General features: G+C 42.2%; 1 protein-coding gene across 1 annotated transcript in view; it reads left to right on the plus strand.

Annotated features, from left to right (window-relative positions):
* Nucleotides 1–5,359, plus strand: part of RNF145 (ring finger protein 145) — a 58,989-nt gene extending 53,630 nt beyond the window's left edge. The window contains exon 11 of the mRNA XM_038772935.1: nucleotides 3,718–5,359. Coding sequence (XP_038628863.1) covers nucleotides 3,718–4,032 — 315 coding nt within the window. The 3' untranslated portion in view covers nucleotides 4,033–5,359. The remainder of the gene's footprint in view (nucleotides 1–3,717) is intronic.
* The last annotated feature ends 17,089 nt before the right edge of the window (nucleotides 5,360–22,448 follow it).

Below are 22,448 nucleotides of genomic sequence, written 5' to 3' on the forward strand. Positions count from 1 at the left end.
TCCAAATGCTACTTAATGGTCTAAACGGGGGCATGGCATTGGGAAGATTATCAGTCCATTTAATCTAAATGTCCAAGTAGAAATGACTGTCCCACAGGTGGTTATATTAAAATGAAATTCTAAGTAATAGAGTAGACTGCATTTTCAAAATGCCTGATTGAGACGTTTTAAATTTGAGAATTTGGCCCTTAAGTTTTAATATGTTTTTTAATATTTACTGTGCATCCACAATTGAAGGAAAATCAGGTCAGATGAATGAGAGAATCTATCTTTCAAACTAGCTTTGCAATGAAGAATGTCCCTTGGAGTCAACTGCACAGCTGTATGACCTGCTTGCTTAGACAAGCCCACTGCAAGTAGAGGGGAAGCAAACAAAGTGTCAGCAGCAGAGGCCAGTGAATTTTGAAAACTAGAGGATGGGGAAACAAAGAACACCCAGCAGGGGAAGATGGCAAGCCTTTAATCTGCAGACTTCAAGCTTCTTCCTAGGGCAGGCATAACAGGAACATGAGGCCAAAGTTGTGTGGGAGGGTGGAGTGCCTTCAGAAAAAGCCAGGGCATTGGCCTTTTGTTAAGGTTGTTATAAATTGAGTTGTCACCAGACTCTCTAGAGCCCTCTTTAATATGAATTTTCCCCCACAGTGGACTTGGTTATTCCTTTATTTTTTTTATGCCTGTCACCATTCCTGCTTTGGTCCCACCATGTTTCCAGTTTTTTTTAATGTCCTGTGAAAATGTAAATAGGCGCAAGAAATGTTTACTTTGAATTTTACCTTCTACTTTCATTCTGTTCTTGCAACTGGAATGAACTCCAACATGAAGTAATATTTGACACATGGACTTGGACATGCCTAGGACACAAACCACTGACTAGGGAAATCATTTGGTAATCAGCGCCAGCTCTGGGATTGTTCTGATTTAAAGATTCCACTTTCCTCACTACTTGCAGTTACATTATTGCCTCGCACCCCCAAAATCAATGGCTGAGACCGCATAGAGAGTGTGAACAGCTGCCTAAGCTAACTGCCTCCTGCTTTCCTTGGTTGGCTTTATCGCTTGCATGGAGACTCCCAAGGTTTCTCGGCTTTTGGCAAAAATTTCTGAGTTAGTCTAAGTTTTTGGGTTTTTGAAATTTTTTATTTTAAGTTTTCCTGCCCAAGTTCATCCCTAGGGGAAAATTGATAGTTACAGCAGCATCTATGTCTTCAAACTCCCAACTTTCCAACTTGAACTATGTTGTTCAGACTGGAATGCTGAAACCAGCTGAAAGTAGGTGATTCAGATACATACACAGACTTACTGAAATTCCATGAACAGTTATTCCTCATCAGAGTCAGTGTTGTGCTGCCATTACATGGACATGGTTAAAAAAAAGACTCTACATACTTTTGCTGTAAGCCAAAAGCTCAGTAATGTGCATACTTGGTGGTGCTGTGTTAACATAATGGTTCCACACTCTAAGCCGTTGCAAGTATTAAAAAAAAAATCATCTTTGTATTAGTGCTAAGCCCTTGAAACTAAATAATCATGATGTTGCCATCTGGGGCTTCAACTTAGTCCAGTAGCACGCAGTTCTTCTAAAACACAGGGTTATTTTTCCCAGCATTTGGGTAGGATGCTGATAGAGATTTGGGAATCTTCTTCCAGAACATGTCAGGATAGAGTACAGTTGTGTTGTCAGATGAAATGGTTGTATATATGTGGGCAAGACAATGCACTATAGTGTAACTTTCCTTAACGTGGGGTTTGTCAGAATTTTAACCCCTGCTTTATAACTGAGTGTACAGTACTCCACTAGACTGTAAGCTCTTAAAAGGCAGGGAACGTGTCCATTCATTCAGTCGTATTTATTGAGTGCTTACTGTGTGCAGAGCACTGTACTAAGCGCTTGGGAAGTACAAGTTGACAACATATTGAGACGGTCCCTACCCAATCTATCAACTCTGATGTACTCTTCCAAACACTTAATAGGGTGCTCTGCACCCACTAAGTTCTCAATAAATACTAGTGATTGATTTAGAAGTACTTACATAGCGCCATACTTCCCAAGCGCTTAGTACAGTGCTCTGCACACAGTAAGCGTTCAATAAATACGATTGAAAGAATAAATATTGTGTTGGTATGTGCTGGCCCCTGGTGGTGAAAAAAATATTCCAAAATGAAATATTTCATCTGAAGATCGATTATATTTATTGAGCACTTTGTGCAGAGCACTGTACTAAGCACTTGGGACCGTACAATACAGTAATAATAATAATAATGATAATAATAATGGCTTTTATTAAGCGCTTACTATGTGCAAAGCACTGTTCTAAGCACTGGGGAGGTTACAGGGTGATCAGGTTGTCCCATAGGGGGGCTCACAGTCTTCATCCCCATTTTACAGATGAGGTAACTGAGGCACAGAGAAGTTAAGTGGCCTGCCCAACGTCACCCAGCTGACAATGTGCAGAGCCGGGATTTGAACCCATGACCTCTGACTCCAAAGCCCGGGCTCTTTCCACTGAGCCACGCTGCTTCTCGACTCTACTGCTTCTACAGTAGAGTTGGTAGACCCGATCCCTGCCCACAGAGAGCTTACAGGCTAGAGATGAAGTCAGGCATTGATTTAAATAAATAAATTACGGATATGTACACAAGTGCTTGGGCAGGGTGGCGTGAATATCAAGTGCTAATGTGGTACAGATCCAAGTGCATAGGCAACACAGCCAGGAGAGGTGGTAGCCAAAGGAGGGCTTAAGTGGGGAAGACCTCTTGGAGATGGAATTTTCATGGGGCTTTGGAGGTGGTCTGTAGTACACGGAGAGGGACGGAGTTCCAGATCAGAGGGTGAATGTGGACAAAGGGTCATCAAGGTCATAGTACAGTGCTCTGCACATAGTAAGTGTTCAATAAATACGATTGAATGAATCAGTGAGATAGATGAGATCAAGGTCTACGGTAAATTGTAAGAGCGAGGTGTGCAGGCTGAATTGTGATAGATCATCAAGATAAGATAAGAGGATGCAAGCTGATTGAAGGCTTTAAAGCCGATGGTAAGACCTAGTCAACAGGTAGCTTCTCTAGACCTCCCTTCTTTTAACACTATTTTATGAAAACTCTTTGGAATTTTAATGCTGGCATTGCCTGCAATGCTACATTTGCTTCGGCTTAAACATCTCCCTTCTCCCCTTCAGCCTTGAAGTATTTGGACTGACATCCATAGAGTTTAAAGTCCATTTTCTTGTAGATAATAACAGATTGATTTTTAGTAATGACAGAGCTTTAGTGGTGGCAGAAGGTTCCATTTTCTAAATAGAACTTGAAATATACCACTAAAAACTAAGTATATATGTACAGAGCTGATAATTCAAAATCTTTTATTGTTGGTACGTATTTACAATGCTATATGATCATCTAACTATATAGTTTTTAATCACTGTTTTGAAATAATTTTGTATTGCTTTTGGCCAGTATTTGTAACTTGCAGACACATTAATGTACTTTATTTCCTTTGGGAAACAATAATCGTTTCAGGCTCGTATGCTTGACACTTTTCAGAGAACTAATTAAGAGCATGAAGTGGTTAAAAATATTGCTGTATCAGCCCACGTAATGATCATCCATTTGTACTTTGGGGGTTCTGATGGGAAAAGTTAAAGCAAGGAGGCTTTGGGGTAGCCTAAAAGAATGCGGGAGCATTGGAGAATTACATGTTTCTCTTCATTTCTCTTTTAGGACATGAAAACTGCTGTGATTACTCCATGTAGTCATTTCTTCCATGCGGGTTGCCTTAAGAAATGGCTCTATGTGCAAGAGACCTGCCCTCTGTGCCACTGCCAACTTAAAAACTCCTCCTATCTCCCAGGGTTAGGACCAGATGCAACTCAACAGCCTAATCCTGGGGCAGAGCAAAACATTGGTCCTCAACAAGAAACTGACCCCCCAGGTGTAGAACATCCTGCAGGGACAAATGGCAGTGGCCCCAGTGATGGTAATGGACTAGTTGTTGAAAGGCCAGAGAGCCAAGAAGAAACCGTTGGCAGCAAATAATATAATCTGGTTCCTGAAACTTGTCCTGTTGCGGGCATCCAGGCAGAGGAAAGGAGGCAAGAACTGCAGGGAACTGCAGGAGGATTTAACTCAAGACTGAATGTGTGTCTGGATTTGAAGAACAGAGGAGATGATGTTTCTCCAGGAATAGACATTCCAGAGATCCAGGAAAATGCTCTCAGTAGACCACTTGCTTCTACCCCTTGGCATTGTGAAAAAGTTTTACGGTTATTGCTGGTGGAAATGTATGTATGTAGCCCAGGCTGATATTTGATAGAGATCTGCCAAGAAATTCAATCTCAACAACTTCAGAAACTGCCACTGAATTGTAAGAGATTAAATCAACTCAAAACTTCAATATTTGCAAGAGGATAAGACAAAAAGGTTAAAATCTGAGAGAGCTCTCTGCAAGGGAAAAAGCAGGCATGTGCTGGAAAGACATTTCGCTTTGTACGAGGAATGGTTAGCCTTGTCCCAAAGTTTCAGAGATAGGTATTAGAGACTATTGACCGCATAGATGTCCGTTTCCCCCCACCCCCCATGCCCGCCCCCCCGACTTGATTGGAACTCAGTCGTGGTGTTGGAGTTTTGTACTGAAACCAAATCAAGAATGTTAAAGCGTCGATTGTATTGGAGGTTGAACCGTGCTAATACGTCATCTCTGCATTAGGCTTTGGGGTTGGGGTAGGGGCATGGAAATTACATTTGCATTCATGTAATCTGTAATGACTCTTGAAATTTATGACGGAGTCTTCAGCCTTTTGATGTATATGAATTTTTGTTAATATTGTATACTGTACTGGCTGTGTGACGTAAACTAAAGCTCTTGTGAACACTTTGTCGTCCACTCCGAAGTAAGGGACACAAGTGAGATGAGCTTTAGGGCACAGATAAAGGCCCCACTTGTACTTTCTAATCCTGTGTAATGTTTAATTCTTGCAACTGAATCAAAACAGTGTTAAATTTGGGCAATGTTTGCACTTTGGAAATGAATACATCACTGTATGACCAAACCGCAGATGCCATTTTTAAAGCTGTTGATAGACTTTGCACCTTTTCTTTGACAAGGATGTGTCGTATTTAAATTTTTACATTCATCATGGCTTCAGGTAGAACTGGGGAGGGGGGGAAGGCAATTTTTTATGTGAATTTTGATATGAAAAGAAACTAGTCATTTATTTATACAATAGGCTTGGCTCTAAAAGGTGTTTTTCAAAGTTGGTAAATCCTAATGTGAATTGTGACATTTTTCTTTTTAGTAGCAAATTTGGATGTAGACTGACGGACAAAACTGAATGTCTTAATAAATTAAGTTTGAAGACTTTTACGTCTGGTTCATGTGATTATTACCAGGAAGGATTTTGGGTTAGCTCACGTCCCAACTGTGCTTAGGTTTTTCCGTTCTCATTCCTGAACTTTTCGAGTGTTGATTCCCACTCATGTTGGAACGTTACATGTTTCTGACCACAGGGTTTTGCTATGTTGAGTATATTCTCTGCATTCTAGGCAAAAAACAGAGTCTGTTTCCATCTTATGGTCGCAGAAGGAAATACTCTTTAAACATGCCCACATTTATCCTTACGCCTTAAAAACTCTATTGACTTCACTGAACCATTCAGCTATCACTCCATTCCCCCTCCTCTCATTCCTATCAGAACTACTCTAATGGGTTTTATTCATCCACTGCCTCCACTTCCTCTCCTCCAAACCCTCTCTTGAACCCTCTGCCGTCTAGTTTCATCTTCTTTCACTCCAAGGAGACCCCTCTCTCCAAGATCACCGATGGCCTCTTTCTTACCAAATCTAACAGGCTCTACTTAGCCCTAATCCTCCTCAAACTCTCAGGCTCTCTAAGACACCATGGACCGCTTCCTTCTGAAAATACTATCTATCTTCCAACCGATGTGTCAGATGAAAACTGGTTCTTTATGACAGTTCTTCTGATTCTCCCCTTTCATCTCTGGCTGATTCTTCTCAGTGTCTTTTGTTTATTCTGGTTCCCATCCCTTAACTGTGTGTGTGTCCCTCAAAGCCCTATTCTGAGTCCCTTCCTTCCTCTCCCCTCGTCCCCCTCTCCACCCCCCCTTACTTCCTTCCCTTCCCCACAGCACCTGTATATATGTATATATGTTTGTACATATTTGTTACTCTATTTTACTTGTACATATCTATTCTATTTATTTTACTTTGTTAGTATGTTTGGTTTTGTTCTCTGTCTCCCCCTTTTAGACTGTGAGCCCACTGTTGGGTAGGGACTGTCTCTATATGTTGCCAACTTGTACTTCCCAAGCGCTTAGTACAGTGCTCTGCACACAGTAAGTGCTCAATAAATACGATTGATGATGATGATGATGATATTCTGAATCTCCTCTGTGTTAACCCCTCCTTGCACTTGCCCCCTGCTCATTTGCTCCCATGAATCCAACTACCACTTCTCTGCAGCTAACCCACTGATCAACCTTGCTTGCCCTGACCTCTCTCCCGTTCTATAATCTCAAATCTCCTCCTTCCAGGACATTCCTACATGGATTTTCAGCCGAAACCTCAAGATCAACATGTCCAAAGTTGGGCTCCTCATCTTCCCTCCTAAATCTTCTCCTCCACCTAATTTCCACATTTCGATCAACAATATCACCAACCTTCCGACACTCAATCCCAAAAACTTGGCATTATTATCCTTGACTTCACCCCTAATATTCAGTCTGCTGCCACATATACTCTTCCATAACATTTTCGGAATATCGGCAGTACGCACAATTACAAGCCACAAATTGTCCTCAACATTCTGGAACGTGCACTCCTTGTTAGTGATGCTGGGGGAGGTAGTGTGGTCTAGTAGAAAGGGCATGGCTCTACTCTCAGCTCTGTCAGTAGCCAGCTGTGTGACCATGAGCCAGTCACTTAACCTCTCTGACTGTTTCTTCATCTGTAAAGTGGGACAAAGATATTGTTAGATGTTCAGGTCATAACAAAAGCAATGTGCTCCAAAACTGGTATGGTTAAAAGTGGGCAGGGAAATTGCAGAGGTGGAAAGTGGGGAAAAAAAAGAATGTACAAGTTCCCAAAAACAAAGGGCCTGGTTTGCCTATATCATTAAGAAGCCATTGGAGTATTCTGGTGTTTGACTTTTCCCAATAATGTAAAAGTGTAATCCTGTGTTCCTGAGTTCCTCTCATACTACTCTGGAGAAAAGCAGCATTTTTTGGTGCTACTTTTTGCTCATGTTGGCTGCTTCTGATCTAGTTAAGACCGCACCAGAAGTTTGACATGCAGTCAAGTTTTCTCCCTGCTTAAGCTACACCTGGGCTAAAAATGAAGCTGGAGTTGAGCTAATTTGGCATAATTTCCATCTAAAACCTTTTCCATTTTCTTCCCAATCAATCGATGGTATTTGAGTTCTTACTGTTGTGTATCACTGTACTAAACAATCGATGGTATTGTGCATTTACTGTGTTCAGAGCACTGTGCTAAGCACTTGGGAGTGTGTGTTATAACAGAGTTGGTAGACACAATCCCTCTTCTCAAGGAGCTTACAATCTACAAACTTCTCCCAAGCAAGAGTCTTAGGCTGTCCATGTGAGTTGCATATAGTGAGGGGCTTATGTAACCTGGAAATCAAGCTTTTTCATTTGCACATTTACTCCCATGGCTTTGATTACCGTTCTGTAAACTCAGTCCCTGAATCTCTCTCTTGGCACTCTACCCCATTTGTAATTTTGATTTAATTTTGACTTTTCATCATTAACATTTATTGAGTGCCAACCACAAGAGCACTATAGTAAGTGCTTGAAAGAACGAAATAGTGGAAATGACCTCTGCTCCCAAGGAGTTTACAATCAAGTGGTAGAGGCACACAATAAATAAATTACAGTCATTCCGTTTGGGAGGTTGGGGCCCTTGCAGAGTTAATAAAGGAATCTTGGCCAACATCCTACACCCCTTCTATCTTCTGGAGTGCCCTGATTATTGCCTGTTCACTTTTCATTCTATATTTATTCTTAGTTCAGTGTAAATTAGGATAAACTGCCCTAACTTCAGTCTCTCGAAGCAAAAGTTTGAAGCTCCATAGATATGTTTTCTCTTTCTATTAGATTGTACGCCTTGTGTGGGGTTAAAACTGTTTCTCGGTGGTTCATCTGATTATTTTGTTTCTACCTCAGCACTTAGCTTATAATAATTATTATTGTCAATGGTAGTATTTCAAGCCTAGGCAGATTTAGCAACATTTTTTCCCTTCCTTTAGCAAGTTGCTGTGCATTTGAGGGTCTATTGGCCAGCACGACATGCTGACTATACTGATGTCTAAAAAATATTTAAAGCAAAAGAGGTTTGGTCATAAAAATGGTCAAGAGAATAAATCCTGATTCATTCAATCGTATTTATTGAGCACTTACTGTGTGCAGAGCATGTAGAAATGAAAGTCAAACGACCTGTGTTGTGTAATTTTCATCATCAATCAATGGTATTTATTGAGCACTTGTATGTAGAGCACTATACTAAGGCCTTGGAGAGTACAATACAATAGAGTTGGTAGATATGATTCCTACCTTCCAGGAGCTTACAGTTTAGTGATATCCATAACTGTAATGTTGGCATTATCAGGAGCTATAAAGGACTTTAGATATAGAAAGCAGACCATAACTTTTTTTCAGAAACAGATGTGCAGTATTTGAGATTGGAGAGTTAGTATTGTTTAAAGTGTAATACTTATTCCATTGTCAATTCTTTATATAAATTTTATCTTATAAATTTATTTTTATTAATGTCTGTCTCCCCCACTAGACTGTAAGCTTGTTGTGGGAAGGGCACATTACCAACTCTGTTGTAGTATACTTTCTCAAGCGCTTAGTACAGTGCTCAGCACACAGTAAGCACTCTATAAATTAATGATGATTATGATGACGATAGGGGGATAAGCATTAAATCACTAATAGTACATAATGAAGGAGTGGGCAGTCTTTTGGACCAAACAAAATGGAAATTGAACAGTTGGTATGCAAAGAGCCAATCTTACAATTCATGAGTTCCCCCATGTGACATCAAGAAACACAGCACAATGTGATGACAATATTGGTGGCACAGGGTGGAAGGGGAAGAAGGGAGGTCTTAGAGGGGGCAAAATCGCACCCTTGCCCATCTTTCCTCCCATTTTGGCAGATGAATCACACCCATGTAATCAAGATTCACTGTGCTTCTGAGGCAGCTAAATTAATCTAATTTCACTTTCCGCTGAGTCATCTCACGAATGAGCGTATCTGTCCAAAGCAAATCTAAAGAGAACAGATCTGAACAACACTAGTGGAAACCCGATTTGTTCACCAGATAATCACAGTAGGTGTATTACAATTCTGTAATTCAGGGATGAGAATGAGAGTTTGGGGTTGTGCTCTTAGGGAGGTTCTAATTGGGTCCTCAAGTTTTCCTGATTCATCTGGAAATTCACCCAACTGACTGTCACAGCTCTGGGAATCTGGTGATTCTAGATTCCTCTGTTTCCTGATTCATCTGGAAAATCACCCAACTGACTGTCACAGCTCTGGGAATCTGGTGGTTCTGGATTCCTCTGTCACCTCACTGCCAGCCTGCCCTGGCTCAGGTGACTGTCTGTTCTTGCCCAGAGTGGCAGCAGGGTGTGGACAGTGTGAAAAGCAGTGGGGCCTGGTGGAAAGAGCACAGGACCGGGAATCAACCTGCTTTCTAATCTCTGTTTTACCACTTGTCTGCTCTGTGACCTTGGGTAGGTCACAACTTCTCTTTGCCTCAGTTTCCTCCTCTATAAAATGGATATTCAATACCCTTTCTTCCTTCTACTTGGACTGTGAGCCCTGTTTGGGACAGGGACTTTGTCCAATCTGATAATAGTCTATCTACCCCAGTGCTTAGCACAGTGCTTGGCACAAATACCACAATCACTAAGGCTGAGAGATCCCAGCTTAGGGATCCTAGGATAGGTATAACGGATTTAGAAGCAAGACTCACCATTTGCCCCTGAAGGGATAAGCCTGGGCAGAATTGCACAGGGCGATCCTTACAGAGGTTACACTGGCCTAAGTGTTAGATTTCCCTCCTGCAGTTGAGCCATGTATTGGGAGGGGAGGTTGTAATCCCCCAAATCTCCTCAAAATTAACTTTGCTTGTGTTGGACACAGCTATAATTGTGGGTCTTGCTCATACACCAGACAGGGCCTGACGAGAGAAGCAGCCACCTCAGGGCTCTCCATGAAGAAGTGGTGTCAGTTCGGGATGGTAATGACTGAAATTGGAAAGCTCTCAGTCTCCTTCCGATCAGCTCCGGCCACCAAGTCCCCTGGCTTGGAATGCCGGCCTGCACTGACAGGGACCTGAGACAGCAATTCCGCAACTCTGGAGCAAGGTCTCATGGTTCTGGGATCTCCCCAGGGAACACTCTTAAGTTCATGTGGATTTGGATGGACTATTGTAGGAGTACCTGCTATTATTGTTATTATTTATTAATGGTATTTGTTAAGCGCTTATGCGCAAAGCACTGTTCTAAGTGCTGATATGGCTCACGCAGTTGGCAGGGGATGTAGCAGTAGCAGGGTTGGTGGTGGTTGTAATTGTGGTAGAATGTATTAAGTGCCCACTGAACTAAACGCTTGAGAAGTAGAAAATGAAGACAAGGGTGCATGCTCTACCACAAGAGAAGCAGCTCAGAGGACAGAGCACGGGCTTGGGAGTCAGAGGTCATCGTTTTAATCTTGGCTTTGCCAACTGTCAGCTGTGTGATTTTGGGCAAGTCACTTAACTTCTCTGTGCCTCAGTTCCCTCATCTGTAAAATGAAAAATGAAGACAAGCGTGCATGCTCTACCACAAGAGAAGCAGCGTGGCTAAATGGAAAGAGCCCGGGCTTTGAAGTCAGAGGTCATGGGTTCGAATCCCGGCTCCACCACGTGTCAGCTGTGTGACCTTGGGCAAGTCACTTAACTTCTCTGAGCCTCAGTTCCCTCATCTGTAAAATGGGGATTAAGACTGTGAGCCCCACGTGGGACAACCTGATCAACTTGTATCCCCCCAGCGCTTAGAACAGTGCTTTGCACATAGTAAGCGCTTAACAAATGCCATTATTATTATTATCATTATTATTATTATTTTTATGACAGTGTCTGCAATCTCGGGTGGGAATGGCCCTTTTTTTTCTGGTTCAGGGCTATCAGATGCATGACACTGACCCCAGCTCTTGGTGCTCTGTAAGTTTTCCCTATTTAAATTTCTGGGAATCACTGGCGTGGTGTTTCTGTGCAGATGCAATAATGCAAAGTTTACTCAAAACCAGCGATGCCAGGCCTGTCCCTGTCAAGATGTGTAATAGAGGAAATGACCGCTTGGTGTCGCTGCGGCCTCGCAGATGATTTTTTGGAGTCCTTTAAATACTTAAAATCCATTTTAAAAGTTCATATATTAACAGCATAACTAAAATACATGCGTTCTCATTTTGACCTTTTACCGACAATATGTTACAAGCCAATTTGAATTTTCGAGCTAATATCCTACAGGATAACTATCAATCTATTTCTTCTTGCTTTTAGCCACGTGCTTTACCCAACAGCAGAGCCTCAGTAATCTGCGTGCTGGATTGCTAGCAAACGTTAGTCAGAAAAGAGTAGGGACAGAGAATGGACAAATTTTATTTGAAATTTAGTCTGCTTCCTCCATTAATTCCAAAAGAATAGCCTCATTTAATAGACAGCTTGATTCTCAATGTCAGAGCAATTAGGCACCACCAAATCAGTCAATCTGTCAATCTAGGGTTTTTATTGAGCGTCTAATACAAGCAGTGTTGTGTTAAGTGCTTGGGCGAGCACTGTACAAAAGACTAGATATAGACGATCCCTGACCAAAATTGCCTGATAAACCCACTGTTGGGTAGGGACTGTCTCTATATGTTGCCAGCACAGTACAAAGGACTAGATATAGACGATCCCTGCCCAAAATTTCCTGATATTCATTATATCCTCCTGATGGAGATTTAGGATAGATTTGATATGGCTGTAGGGGCTAGGGGTTGTTCTGAGTGCAACAAGAGAGGATTCCTAGATTTGCTTAAACCCCAACCAAGTCCCTGGGGACACATTTTGGGGATTCAGTCACTTTTTCTCCGTTCTTCACAGGGTTCAGCACTAAAAAGTGTGAGGAGTCACAGAGTCCCTCTGTAGTCTGCTCTTCCTAATACTGGATAATATTGCTTTCCTTTTTTTCTTCATGTAAATTGTAATAATTACTAATTGGATAGTTGCAATTAGCATAGGAACTTTATGGCAGTAAATTGAATTTGTGGGCTACATAATTTTCGTAATTTAGGGTGGAAAAATGAATTTCCATTCGAAGGTATTTAGTCTGCTTAATGCCAGAGTTGTCATTAGGGGAAACTATTGTAGGATAGTAGAGAAAATTCATAAAGATAAATACTACAGGCTATTTCTATTTTGCAAATGCAGCCTTTCTACTTTGTTTTCTGCATTAGAATGGATTATACTTGCAATTAGCATGAGTATTGCTCAAGCAATATAGCAAACAATTATTGAGCCAGATAACTGGAACCAATTTTACTGAACAATGAAACAGAATATGTTCTACATAAAATCGAATATTCTTTATACCTACTGAAAACCGTTTGGGAAAGCTTCTTTAAAAGGAGAAATATCTGGAAAGATTGAAAATCAAGAAAACAACGGTCAATTTCTGTGTCCCAAATTTGGAAAAATACATTTTTTTCCGGAGTATCATATTACTGAAAAATTGTTGAAATGTTAAGGAAACTTAATTTAGAAATGGATGATGCAAATGTCAATGAGTTAATGAAATCTCATGCAGAGGAAGTGTTGTCCAACGAGAACTTCACTGAACTTTGACAATCAAATACATTATTGCAAGATGCCAAAGCAGATGAAGAAGAGGCTTGGCTTTCTCCACCTCCAGCTCAAGTTTGGAGATTAAAAAAAAAATCTTCTACCGACTTTCAAGAAAGCAGATGAAAATGTAAATATAATTGAAGAAAGTTCATGGGAAAAGGAGTGGAAAAATGACACGGGCCTGGGCGTCAGAAGGGCCTGGGTTCTAATCCTGCCTCTACCACTTTTCTGTTTTGTGACCTTGGACAAGTCACTTAATTTCTCTGTGCCTCAGTTACCTATCTATAAAATGGGGTAAATTAAGACTGTGAGTCCCATGTTGGGCAGGGACTGTGTCCATCTTGATTAGCTCGTATCTACCCCAGAGTTTAGTACTGTATCTGGGAAATAGTGAGCACTTAACAAATACTATAAAAAAAGAGTTGGCCTACTACAAGTATCTTTATGAAGAAAAGAAGGCTGAATATGATCCTACTTCTGCAGCCTCCAAAACTTGTAATCGAATTGCAATTCATATACCTAATATTGTGATGTTATACTTGGAATTGTTTTAATGGAAACTAATAGTCTAGAGACTTTCATTTTATAGTAGATAGCCTGAGTTTTCTGTCACTTTTTCGGCAGTTCTGAAACAGGCCTAAATTTACATCAATGAGAATGGGAGTCTTCAGGTTTTTTTGGCACGATTGATCGTTATGCTAGTTAAAATCTATGGTTCCATTAGTCTCTTTTTGGTTGCAGATTTTTTTTCCCTGAATATCACTATACTTGTTGACATCAAATTTAGTGGATACTTACATCTTGAGACACTGACCTTCCTTATCCTGGGCACCATGACAAAGCTCATGTTCATCCATTTTCTAGGAGAGTATAGAGTTGCCAAGTGTACTTGATATCTCTGATTGGCAGTACCAATGCCAGTGCCTATCTATGCCCTTCAGATGGGAAGATGGGAGGGCAGGCTTCTTCCCACAGTCTCCTATGTAGCAGTCCCCCTGCATGAGGTCAACCTTTGTACAAATGCAGAGCAATGAATATGATGTCGACTAGGCCAGGTCTTGGGAATCTGACAGAGCCTAAAAATTTACTGAGCTCTACCTCTTTCCCCATGTATCGCCTTGACTTGGCATCTCCTGGGGGTATGACTGTACGGGAATACTGGGAAAATTTGACTGCAGAGGAATCTTTGAGTTCCTCAGTAGGAGAGGAAAGACAAGGGATTGATTGAAACGGGCAGGGACAGTGATCCTAACCGTCAGGGGAAATTTTTTGGTTGCTCCCATAGTTCCTTTTCAACCTGACTTGTAAGACAAAGCAGTCAATTTTGATTGGAACAATATGAGCACTTACCCGCAGTTTAGGCTATGCCAAACTAGAGATACATTTGGCTGAATGTGCTCAGAACACAAAACACCAAATCAAATTTCTTAAAAAGAGTTTGCATGAAAATTTGCCCTGATGATCCATAGTGAAAAATAAACATGAAAATTAATCTTTATAGTGAATAGCTCCAAACGTTTTGTAAAGAAATCAAGCAAGAATGTTCTCCTTAGCTAAAGTACAACTAAGCTTTTAAATGGCCCCAAATCTAGTTTTCCACTCTCCTAGAGTCTTCTTATGACAAGGGGAAAAGAGGAAACACTTTCCATTCTGCTTGAGAACAAGCATATTAAATTTAGCCTGATTCCAATTAAAATGTCCAACTTATATGTCTTGGAAAAACAATGCTGACGGCTGAAACATCAGCAGATAGTTTAGTATCAGCAATTGGAACCACTGACACAAGCCCAAACGAATCTGAAGTCTGTGTTAGAGAAATTGTCCTGGTGGAAATAGAAATAACTCCTCTTGGCTTGCTTACATCTGACAACAATGCCCCTTCAAATTACACTCTGGTAATTACTAGAATAATAATTCTGTAAGGTGTGAGATTGCAATCCTGCAATCTCTTTCACTGACACTTCTTTAAATGGTATTTGTCAAACATTTACTACCTGCCAGGCACTGTATTAACAGCTGGGATAGATACAAGATAACCAGGTTACTCATTTATATTAATTTCTGTCTCCCCCTCTAGACTATAAACTTGTGGGGAGGGAATGTGTCTACCAACTCTGTTACAGTGTTATATTGTAGTCTCCCAAGCATTTAGTACAGTGCTCTGCACAGAGTAAGCACTCAGTAAATGTGATTGATTGAACCAGGTTGGACACAATCCCTGTCCCACATAGGCCACCCAGTCTTAATCCCCGTTTTACAGATGAGGTAACAGGCACAGAAAAGTTAAGTGACTTGCCTAAGGTCACACAGCAGACAAGTGGCAGAGCCGGGAGGGGATTAAAATCCAGGTCCTCTGCTCCCAGGCCTGTGCCTGGGAGTCATTCAGTCATTCATGAAATTCAGTCCTGTCCATAGATTTAATTTGGGCCTAATGTGTATTAGCCCTGAATATGTGGGAGCGGGGTAAGAAAACACAGTTTCTAATTTTATTCAAAATTTATTTGTTTGCCAGGTTTAGGGAGGGCACAGGGGGAGTCAAATATTGAAACTGTAACTTCCTCTCACCGTCTGAGATGATTTAAACCTTGCCCAAGAAAGGAAAAGCAATAGTGAGCTAATTTCCTAGGCAGATAAAAAAGAAAGCAAAAGACCAGACACTGAAACATTTTAAAATTAGACAGAGAATCAGTAGCACACACTGTCCATATGAATCAGACCCATAACCAGTATAGTAAAAAGGTCTGTCAGTTTTAAAGTGAGATCTGTTTAACACATGAATTTGTTACAGGGAGATTGCTGAGTCTATTCCTTCATCTTCAGTCAAAAATACTTTATGGAAGGGTGAAATGGGAATCTGAGCTTACACCCAAGCCAGAGGAGCTGATTGGCATAGAGTGAGGGGTCCGGGAAAGAATGTAACTCATCTGTGTATTTCTTTATTAGATAGAATTTCTAGGCAGAAATCATACAACGATAAATAGCATAGTTTTGTACTCTCCCATATGCTTAGTATAGGGCCTCGTACACAGTTGAAAGCTCAGTAAATACCACTGATTGATTTTTTTTTATTCTATTAGTCAGCAGGGACTTGATAAAGACAACTACAGAAATGAAAAACAGCTACCCCGACTATGTAGAGATGTTCATTTGACTATATAGAGTCAGAGGAGTCATATTTTAATACACTAGGAAGACAAGGAAACTGCCACTTCTCTTAGTATGGATGAAGGGTTAAGAGATTATTAAAGGCCAATATGCTTGTGGTTTTCATTTTGGTAGAATCATCTGATTTTTAGTGAAAAACTTTCAATGTAAATGTTACCAGCGACAATTTTACGGGGGCGGAATAAAATCAGTCAATTCAAAACCTCCTTTAACCAGTATTTACAATCAGTCTATCAATGAATGGTGTTTATTGAGTGCTTTTCTGTGTACAGAGCACTGTACTAAGTGCTGGGGAGAGTACAACAGCTTTTGCTGAGGGTACAACAGAGTACACAATCTCCGACCACAAGAAGCTTAATCTTTCAGAAATTGTCACTTGACTTTCTTCCCTTAGTTATAGTACTCTTACAAAAAGCAATACAAATCTGCAAGATAAGGAAGGAAGAAAAATGAAGTCTGGTTTACTTTATTCTTTTTAAAATTTAGGGTGACAAAAATAAAGTTATTTTAAATTTAATTTTTAACATGCCAATGTTTTTATTCAATAATTGGAGATACGATTAGAATATCAGAATGCTTATGAAATATTGGTGGGTTTTTTTTTAGTTTATCAGTGGTGGGTATTAGTGAGACTATCTTTTACTTAGCATTTCCAGTGCCTGCACACAGTAAATACCATTGATTGATGGATTGATTTCTTTATTCCCATTTCTTTTCTGGACAAATCTCCTTGGCCCTATTTAGATTAGTTTAGTATGTGCAGACTCTGATTTGTGCAACGTCTCTCGTAGCCAGTTTTGGGAATGCACTCAGATTAACATTGATTTACATTGGATATCAAACTGCTCACCCACCCAGAGATGGAAAAATCATTCTCTCCCCAAGCTACTGAGAATAGGGAATAGATTATCACGGAGACATACTGGAAGACTACCACAGCGGAAAGAGTGAGGCCCATCCTGCCTAGCATCGCCAATCAGCAGCATTGGCATGAAGCATCAGCAGAAAGAGAAGCATCTATGAACCCCGTGACTTGGGCACTTGAACAAAGAATCAAAATTCATACAAACTGATTCATCATCTGTCATCTCTTAAGATTAGTCAGGATCCAGACACTGACAAACCCAGAGAGATCAGTGTTCATTAGCAATACGTTGTGGTCCTCTCTGCGCACATAGTAGACAAATAGAAGTCAAGGATGGGGCAGAGGGAAAGGATATCAACCAATGGTAAGTACCAATGGTAAGTACCAATGGTAAGTAAGCGCTTAGTACAGTGCTCTGCACATAGTAAGCGCTCAATAAATATGATTGATGATGATGGTATTTATTGAGCCCTCACTGTGTCCACAGCACTGTACTAATTGCTTGGGAGTGTCCACTATAATAGTCTCGGTAGACATGTTCCCCGTCCACAAGGAGCTTACAGTCTAGAGGAGTCAATGAATGATGTGACATAGCATATCATTCAATCATATTTATTGAGCGCTGACTGTGTTCACAGCACAGTACTAAGCGCTTGGAAAGTACAATTTGATATGTTACCAGGGTAGTTCATTCATGCATTCATTCAATCGTCTTTATTGAGCGCTTACTGTGTGCAGAGCACTGTACTGAGAGCTTGGAAAGTACAATTCTTTCCATCTTACCTCCATAATAAATTCCCCCATCTTACCTCCTTCCCTTCCCCACAGCACCTGTATATATGTATATATGTTTGTACATATTTATTACTCTATTTATTTTACTTGTACATATCTATTCTATTTATTTTATTTTGTTAGCATGTCTGGTTTTGTTCTCTGTCTCCCCCTTTTAGACTGTGAGCCCACTGTTGGGTAGGGACTGTATATGTTGCCAACTTGTACTTCCCAAGCGCTTAGTACAGCGCTCTGCACACAGTAAGCGCTCAATAAATACGATTGATTGCTACAATTCGGCAACAAATAGAGACAATCCCCGCCCAACAGAAGAGGGGCAGGATGAGAAAAGGAACACTCACCCGAATGACTGTCTGCAGATGAGTCAGAGGCTGGCGGACTTCCTTTGATCTTTTTTCTTTTCCTCATCATCATCAATCGTATTTATTGAGCGCTTACTATGTGCAGAGCACTGTACTAAGCGCTTGGGAAGTACAAATTGGCAACACATAGAGACAGTCCCTACCCAACAGTGGGCTCGCAGTCTAAAAGATGGAAAAGATTCATCTTTTCAAGATGATTCTTTTCAAAAAGATTTCAAAATTCTTTTCAAAAGATTCAAACATGGGAAAGAGCAACGGCAAATGGAAGGAGTCCAGCCTGCAGGAAAGGGCTCGGACAGAGGTTGGTACAGTGCTCTGCACACAGTAAGCGCTCAATAAATACGATTGATGATGAGGCTGGGCGCGAAGGGAGAGACTTAGTGGCAAAGAGGGATGGGGGAAGGCCGAAGGGCGGCCCAGCCAAGTGCAGGCCCCAGGCCTGACCACTGGGCGTCGCTGTTGTTCCATGCAAACGGACCGGCTTCTGGCCCGGGAAATCGGACTTTAAAGAAGACAATCATTCATTCATTCAATCATATTTATTGAGCGCTTACTGTGTGCAGAGCACTGTACTAAGCGCTTGGGAAGTACAAGTTGGCAACATACAGAAACGATCCTTACCCAACAGCGGGCTCCCAGTCTAGCAGGGGGAGCCAGACAACCAAACAGCAGCAGAGAAGCAGCGTGTCTCAGTAGGGAAAAAGCCTGGGCTTTGGAGTCAGGGGTCATGGGTTCAAATCCCGACTCCGCAGATTGTCAGCTGTGTGACTTTGGGCAAGTCACTTAACTTCTCTGGGCCTCATCTGAAAAGGGGGGATTAAGACTGGGAGCCCCCCCGCCCCCGTGGGACAACCTGATCACCTTGTTACCTCCCCAGCGCTTAGAACAGTGCTTTACACATAGTAAGCGCTTAATAAATGCCATTATGATTATTATTATCCAAGCGGAGGCTCTCTCGGGCTGGGAGTGGGCTGATCCGCTTGTCAGCTGGGTGACTTTGGGTCAATTACTTAACTTCTCTGCGCCTCGGTTCCCTCCTCTGTAAAATGGGGATGAAGTCTGTGAGCCCCCCGTGGGACAACCTGAGATCAATCAATCGTATTTATTGAGTGCTTACTGTGTGCAGAGCACTGTGCTAAGCGCTTGGGAAGTACAAGGTGGCAACATATAGAGACAGTCCCTACCCAACAGTGGGCTCACAGTCTAAAAGTGGATCACTTTGTAACCTTCCCAGCGCTTAGAACAGTGCTTTGCACATAACAAGCACTTAATAAATGCCATTATTATTATTATGAAAACATATTAATAAAATAAATAGAATAAATATGTACAAATAAGAGTAATACATACGTACAAACATATATCCATATATACAGGTGCTGTGGGGAGGGGAAGGAGGTAAGGCGCGGAGGGAATGGGGTGGGGGAGGAGGGGGAGAGGAAGGAGGGGGCTCAATCTGGGAAGGCCTCCTGGAGTCGAGGGACTCATCATGATTCCAAGGGGTCTAGGCACGTTTCCTAATTGCAGCCACCAAAAATAAAGAAATGAATAAATAAATGGCACCGTCGCTTTTTCTTTGAGTACGACGACATCAATAATTAGAAAGTGTCGGCGAAGAGATCAACGGCCGGACGGGACGATCAGGAAGCACATTCAGCATGAAAGATGAACGAAGAATCCTCTTTAGAAAGAAACAAAACTCCAGACTGGGGCCAGCGCCACTCCGCCTGGGCCGCGGCAGCCGATCGTCGCTCAGTGGAAAAAGCCTGGGCTTTGGAGTCAGAGGTCATGGGTTCAAATCCCGGCTCCGCCGCTTGTCAGCTGTGTGACTTTGGGCAAGTCACTTAACTTCTCTGGGCCTTAGTTACCTCATCTGAAAAGGGGGGATTAAGACTGGGAGCCCCTCGTGGGGCAACCTGATCACCTTGTTACCTCCCCAGCGCTTAGAACAGTGCTTTGCACATAGTAAGCGCTTAATAAATGCCATTATTATTATTATTATCTAAGCGGTGGCTCTCTCGGGCTGGGGGTGGGCTGATCCGACTAGGTGATTTCAAGGGTTTGTGATTAAAGAGCGGCCGCTCAACTCTCCACGCTGCGCTATTATCAATTTAAATTGTTCCCCGATCCTAACACCCTTCGCTCGGAGAAGCAGACGTCGTCCTGCACACCCACTCTCTCACACACATCTTGTTGCTGCTGAATTGTACTTTCCAAGCGCTCAGGACAGTGCTCTGCACACAAGTAAGCGCTCAATAAATACGATTGAATGAATGATAAACACACACATATAAAGATATGGAAAGATGTCAGTATGCACTCACACTTTGCACACTTTCCAACCACCTCTGAGAATACTAATAATAATGTTGGTATTTGTTAAGCGCTTACTAGGTGCCAAGCACTGCCAAGCTGGGATAGATACGAGGTTATTAGGATGTCCCAGTTGGGGCTCGCAGTCTTGATCCCTCTTTTACAGATGAGGTCACTGAGGCCCAGAGAAGTGAAGTGCTTTGCCCGAAGTCACACAGCAGACAATTGGCGGAGGCGGGATTAAAAAAACAGGTCTAATAATAATGTTGGTATTTGTTAAGCGCTTACTAGGTGCCAAGCACTGCCAAGCTGGGATAGATACGAGGTTATTAGCATGTCCCAGTTGGGGCTCGCAGTCTTGATCCCGATTTTACAGATGAGGTCACCGAGGCCCAGAGAAGTGAAGTGCCTTGCCCAAAGTCACACAGCAGACAAGTGGCGGAGGCCGCAGGTCCTCTGACTCCCAAATTCACGCTTTAATCACTAGCCCCCTTTTCCCCCGGTGGCTCTCCCAGACGCTTTAGATTAAAGAGAGGGGAAAGTCCAGACCTAACTGTTCTGCGGCTTAAATATGGACACAAATGTCTGTGGGCCCCTGGCGTTTTCTCCTAATGTATAGACTTGCTTATACATTACAAGTACAAGCTTATACATCAATGACAAGCTCTTGACTGGACTGGAACCAAGTGAGAAGGTCGAAGTGGATCCCGAAGGGGAAAGAAACTCGCACGCGAAGTAAGAGGAGTTCTCTCTCCCCCTGGGCCAACTGCGACCCTAAACTCACGTCGATTAGTGGGAAACAGGTTGTTTTGTCACGAAGGGACGGGACATTGTGGGTCTCTAGAGTCACCCGAGGGTGAATTGGGCGCGGAGAAGAAGGATGGGGAGAGGAAAGTGGGGAGAAGGAAAGGGGAAGGGGATCCCCACGAATTCAGGCCTCCCCACGCCTCGCCCCTCCCCTGATTGTTCCCCATTTGACACACCGCTCGGAACCCAAACACAATCACGTTTTCAATAAAGACACAGAGAAACAAATCCAATTAGCGCCCGTGCTAATGACTACACTCCGCATGACGGCGGGGTCACTCGACAATGACTTTGGGGGGCTGGAGTGGAAAGCGGGGGGGAAGGGGAACGTCCCAGGGGCCGTCCCGGGCTCCCAGCTCCGGCTCGGCTTCTATTTGTATGCGCCAAGGTAAACCGGTTATTAAGACAGAAAGCATTAGCTTGAATAATACCCGGGGAGATTGTTTCATTGTTCCTCGCCGGGGAGTGACTTGTGCTTTTGAAAGATCATTTGGAAAATGCTTTTTTTATTCATGGAAAGGCATTTCATGTAAATGCTTTCCTTGCTAACCGTTGGCATACGGCAGTTCTTTATACCGAGGCTCATTTTAAAATACCTTTCTCCTAAATCAGGCGGACTAGTGCAGTAGTAAAAGGTGACCCCTTGGGCTGAATAATTAAAAAGACCCTCTAATACGAAAATTCGGGGGAGAATATACTATATGAATAGATGGTATACATGCACACATATATGGGATTCATGGATTATGCTATTATGTGTTATTAACAGAATATGGACAACACATGCGAGCCCGTTTCTAGACTGTGAGCCCGTTGTCGGGTAGGGACCGTCTCTATCTGTTGCAGATTTGTACTCTCCCAAGCGCTTAGTACAGGGCTCTGCACACGGTAAGTGTTCAATAAATACGATTGAATGAATGAATGAATGAATGTGCCCTCAGTCAACACCTTCCCTATAGGTACTGTATGCAATTTGGTGTATATTGGGGCGTGCACACTCCGCATGTGGATTCGTGTCGGGCATTGATGTATTCGAGCAGCCTCATCCCTCCGTAAGGCGTCCGTGTGGCTCCCGACGGATCTCCATTCCCGACCACCTCAAAACCCGCCTACATTAATAATAATAATAATAATAATAATAATGGTATTTGTTAAGCACTTACTGTGTGCCAAGCACTGTTCTAAGCGTTGGGGGGATACAGGATGATCAGGTTGTCCCACGTGGGGCTCACCATCTT

Source organism: Tachyglossus aculeatus, chromosome X1, assembly GCF_015852505.1.
Source record: "Tachyglossus aculeatus isolate mTacAcu1 chromosome X1, mTacAcu1.pri, whole genome shotgun sequence".
Lineage (NCBI taxonomy): Eukaryota > Metazoa > Chordata > Mammalia > Monotremata > Tachyglossidae > Tachyglossus > Tachyglossus aculeatus.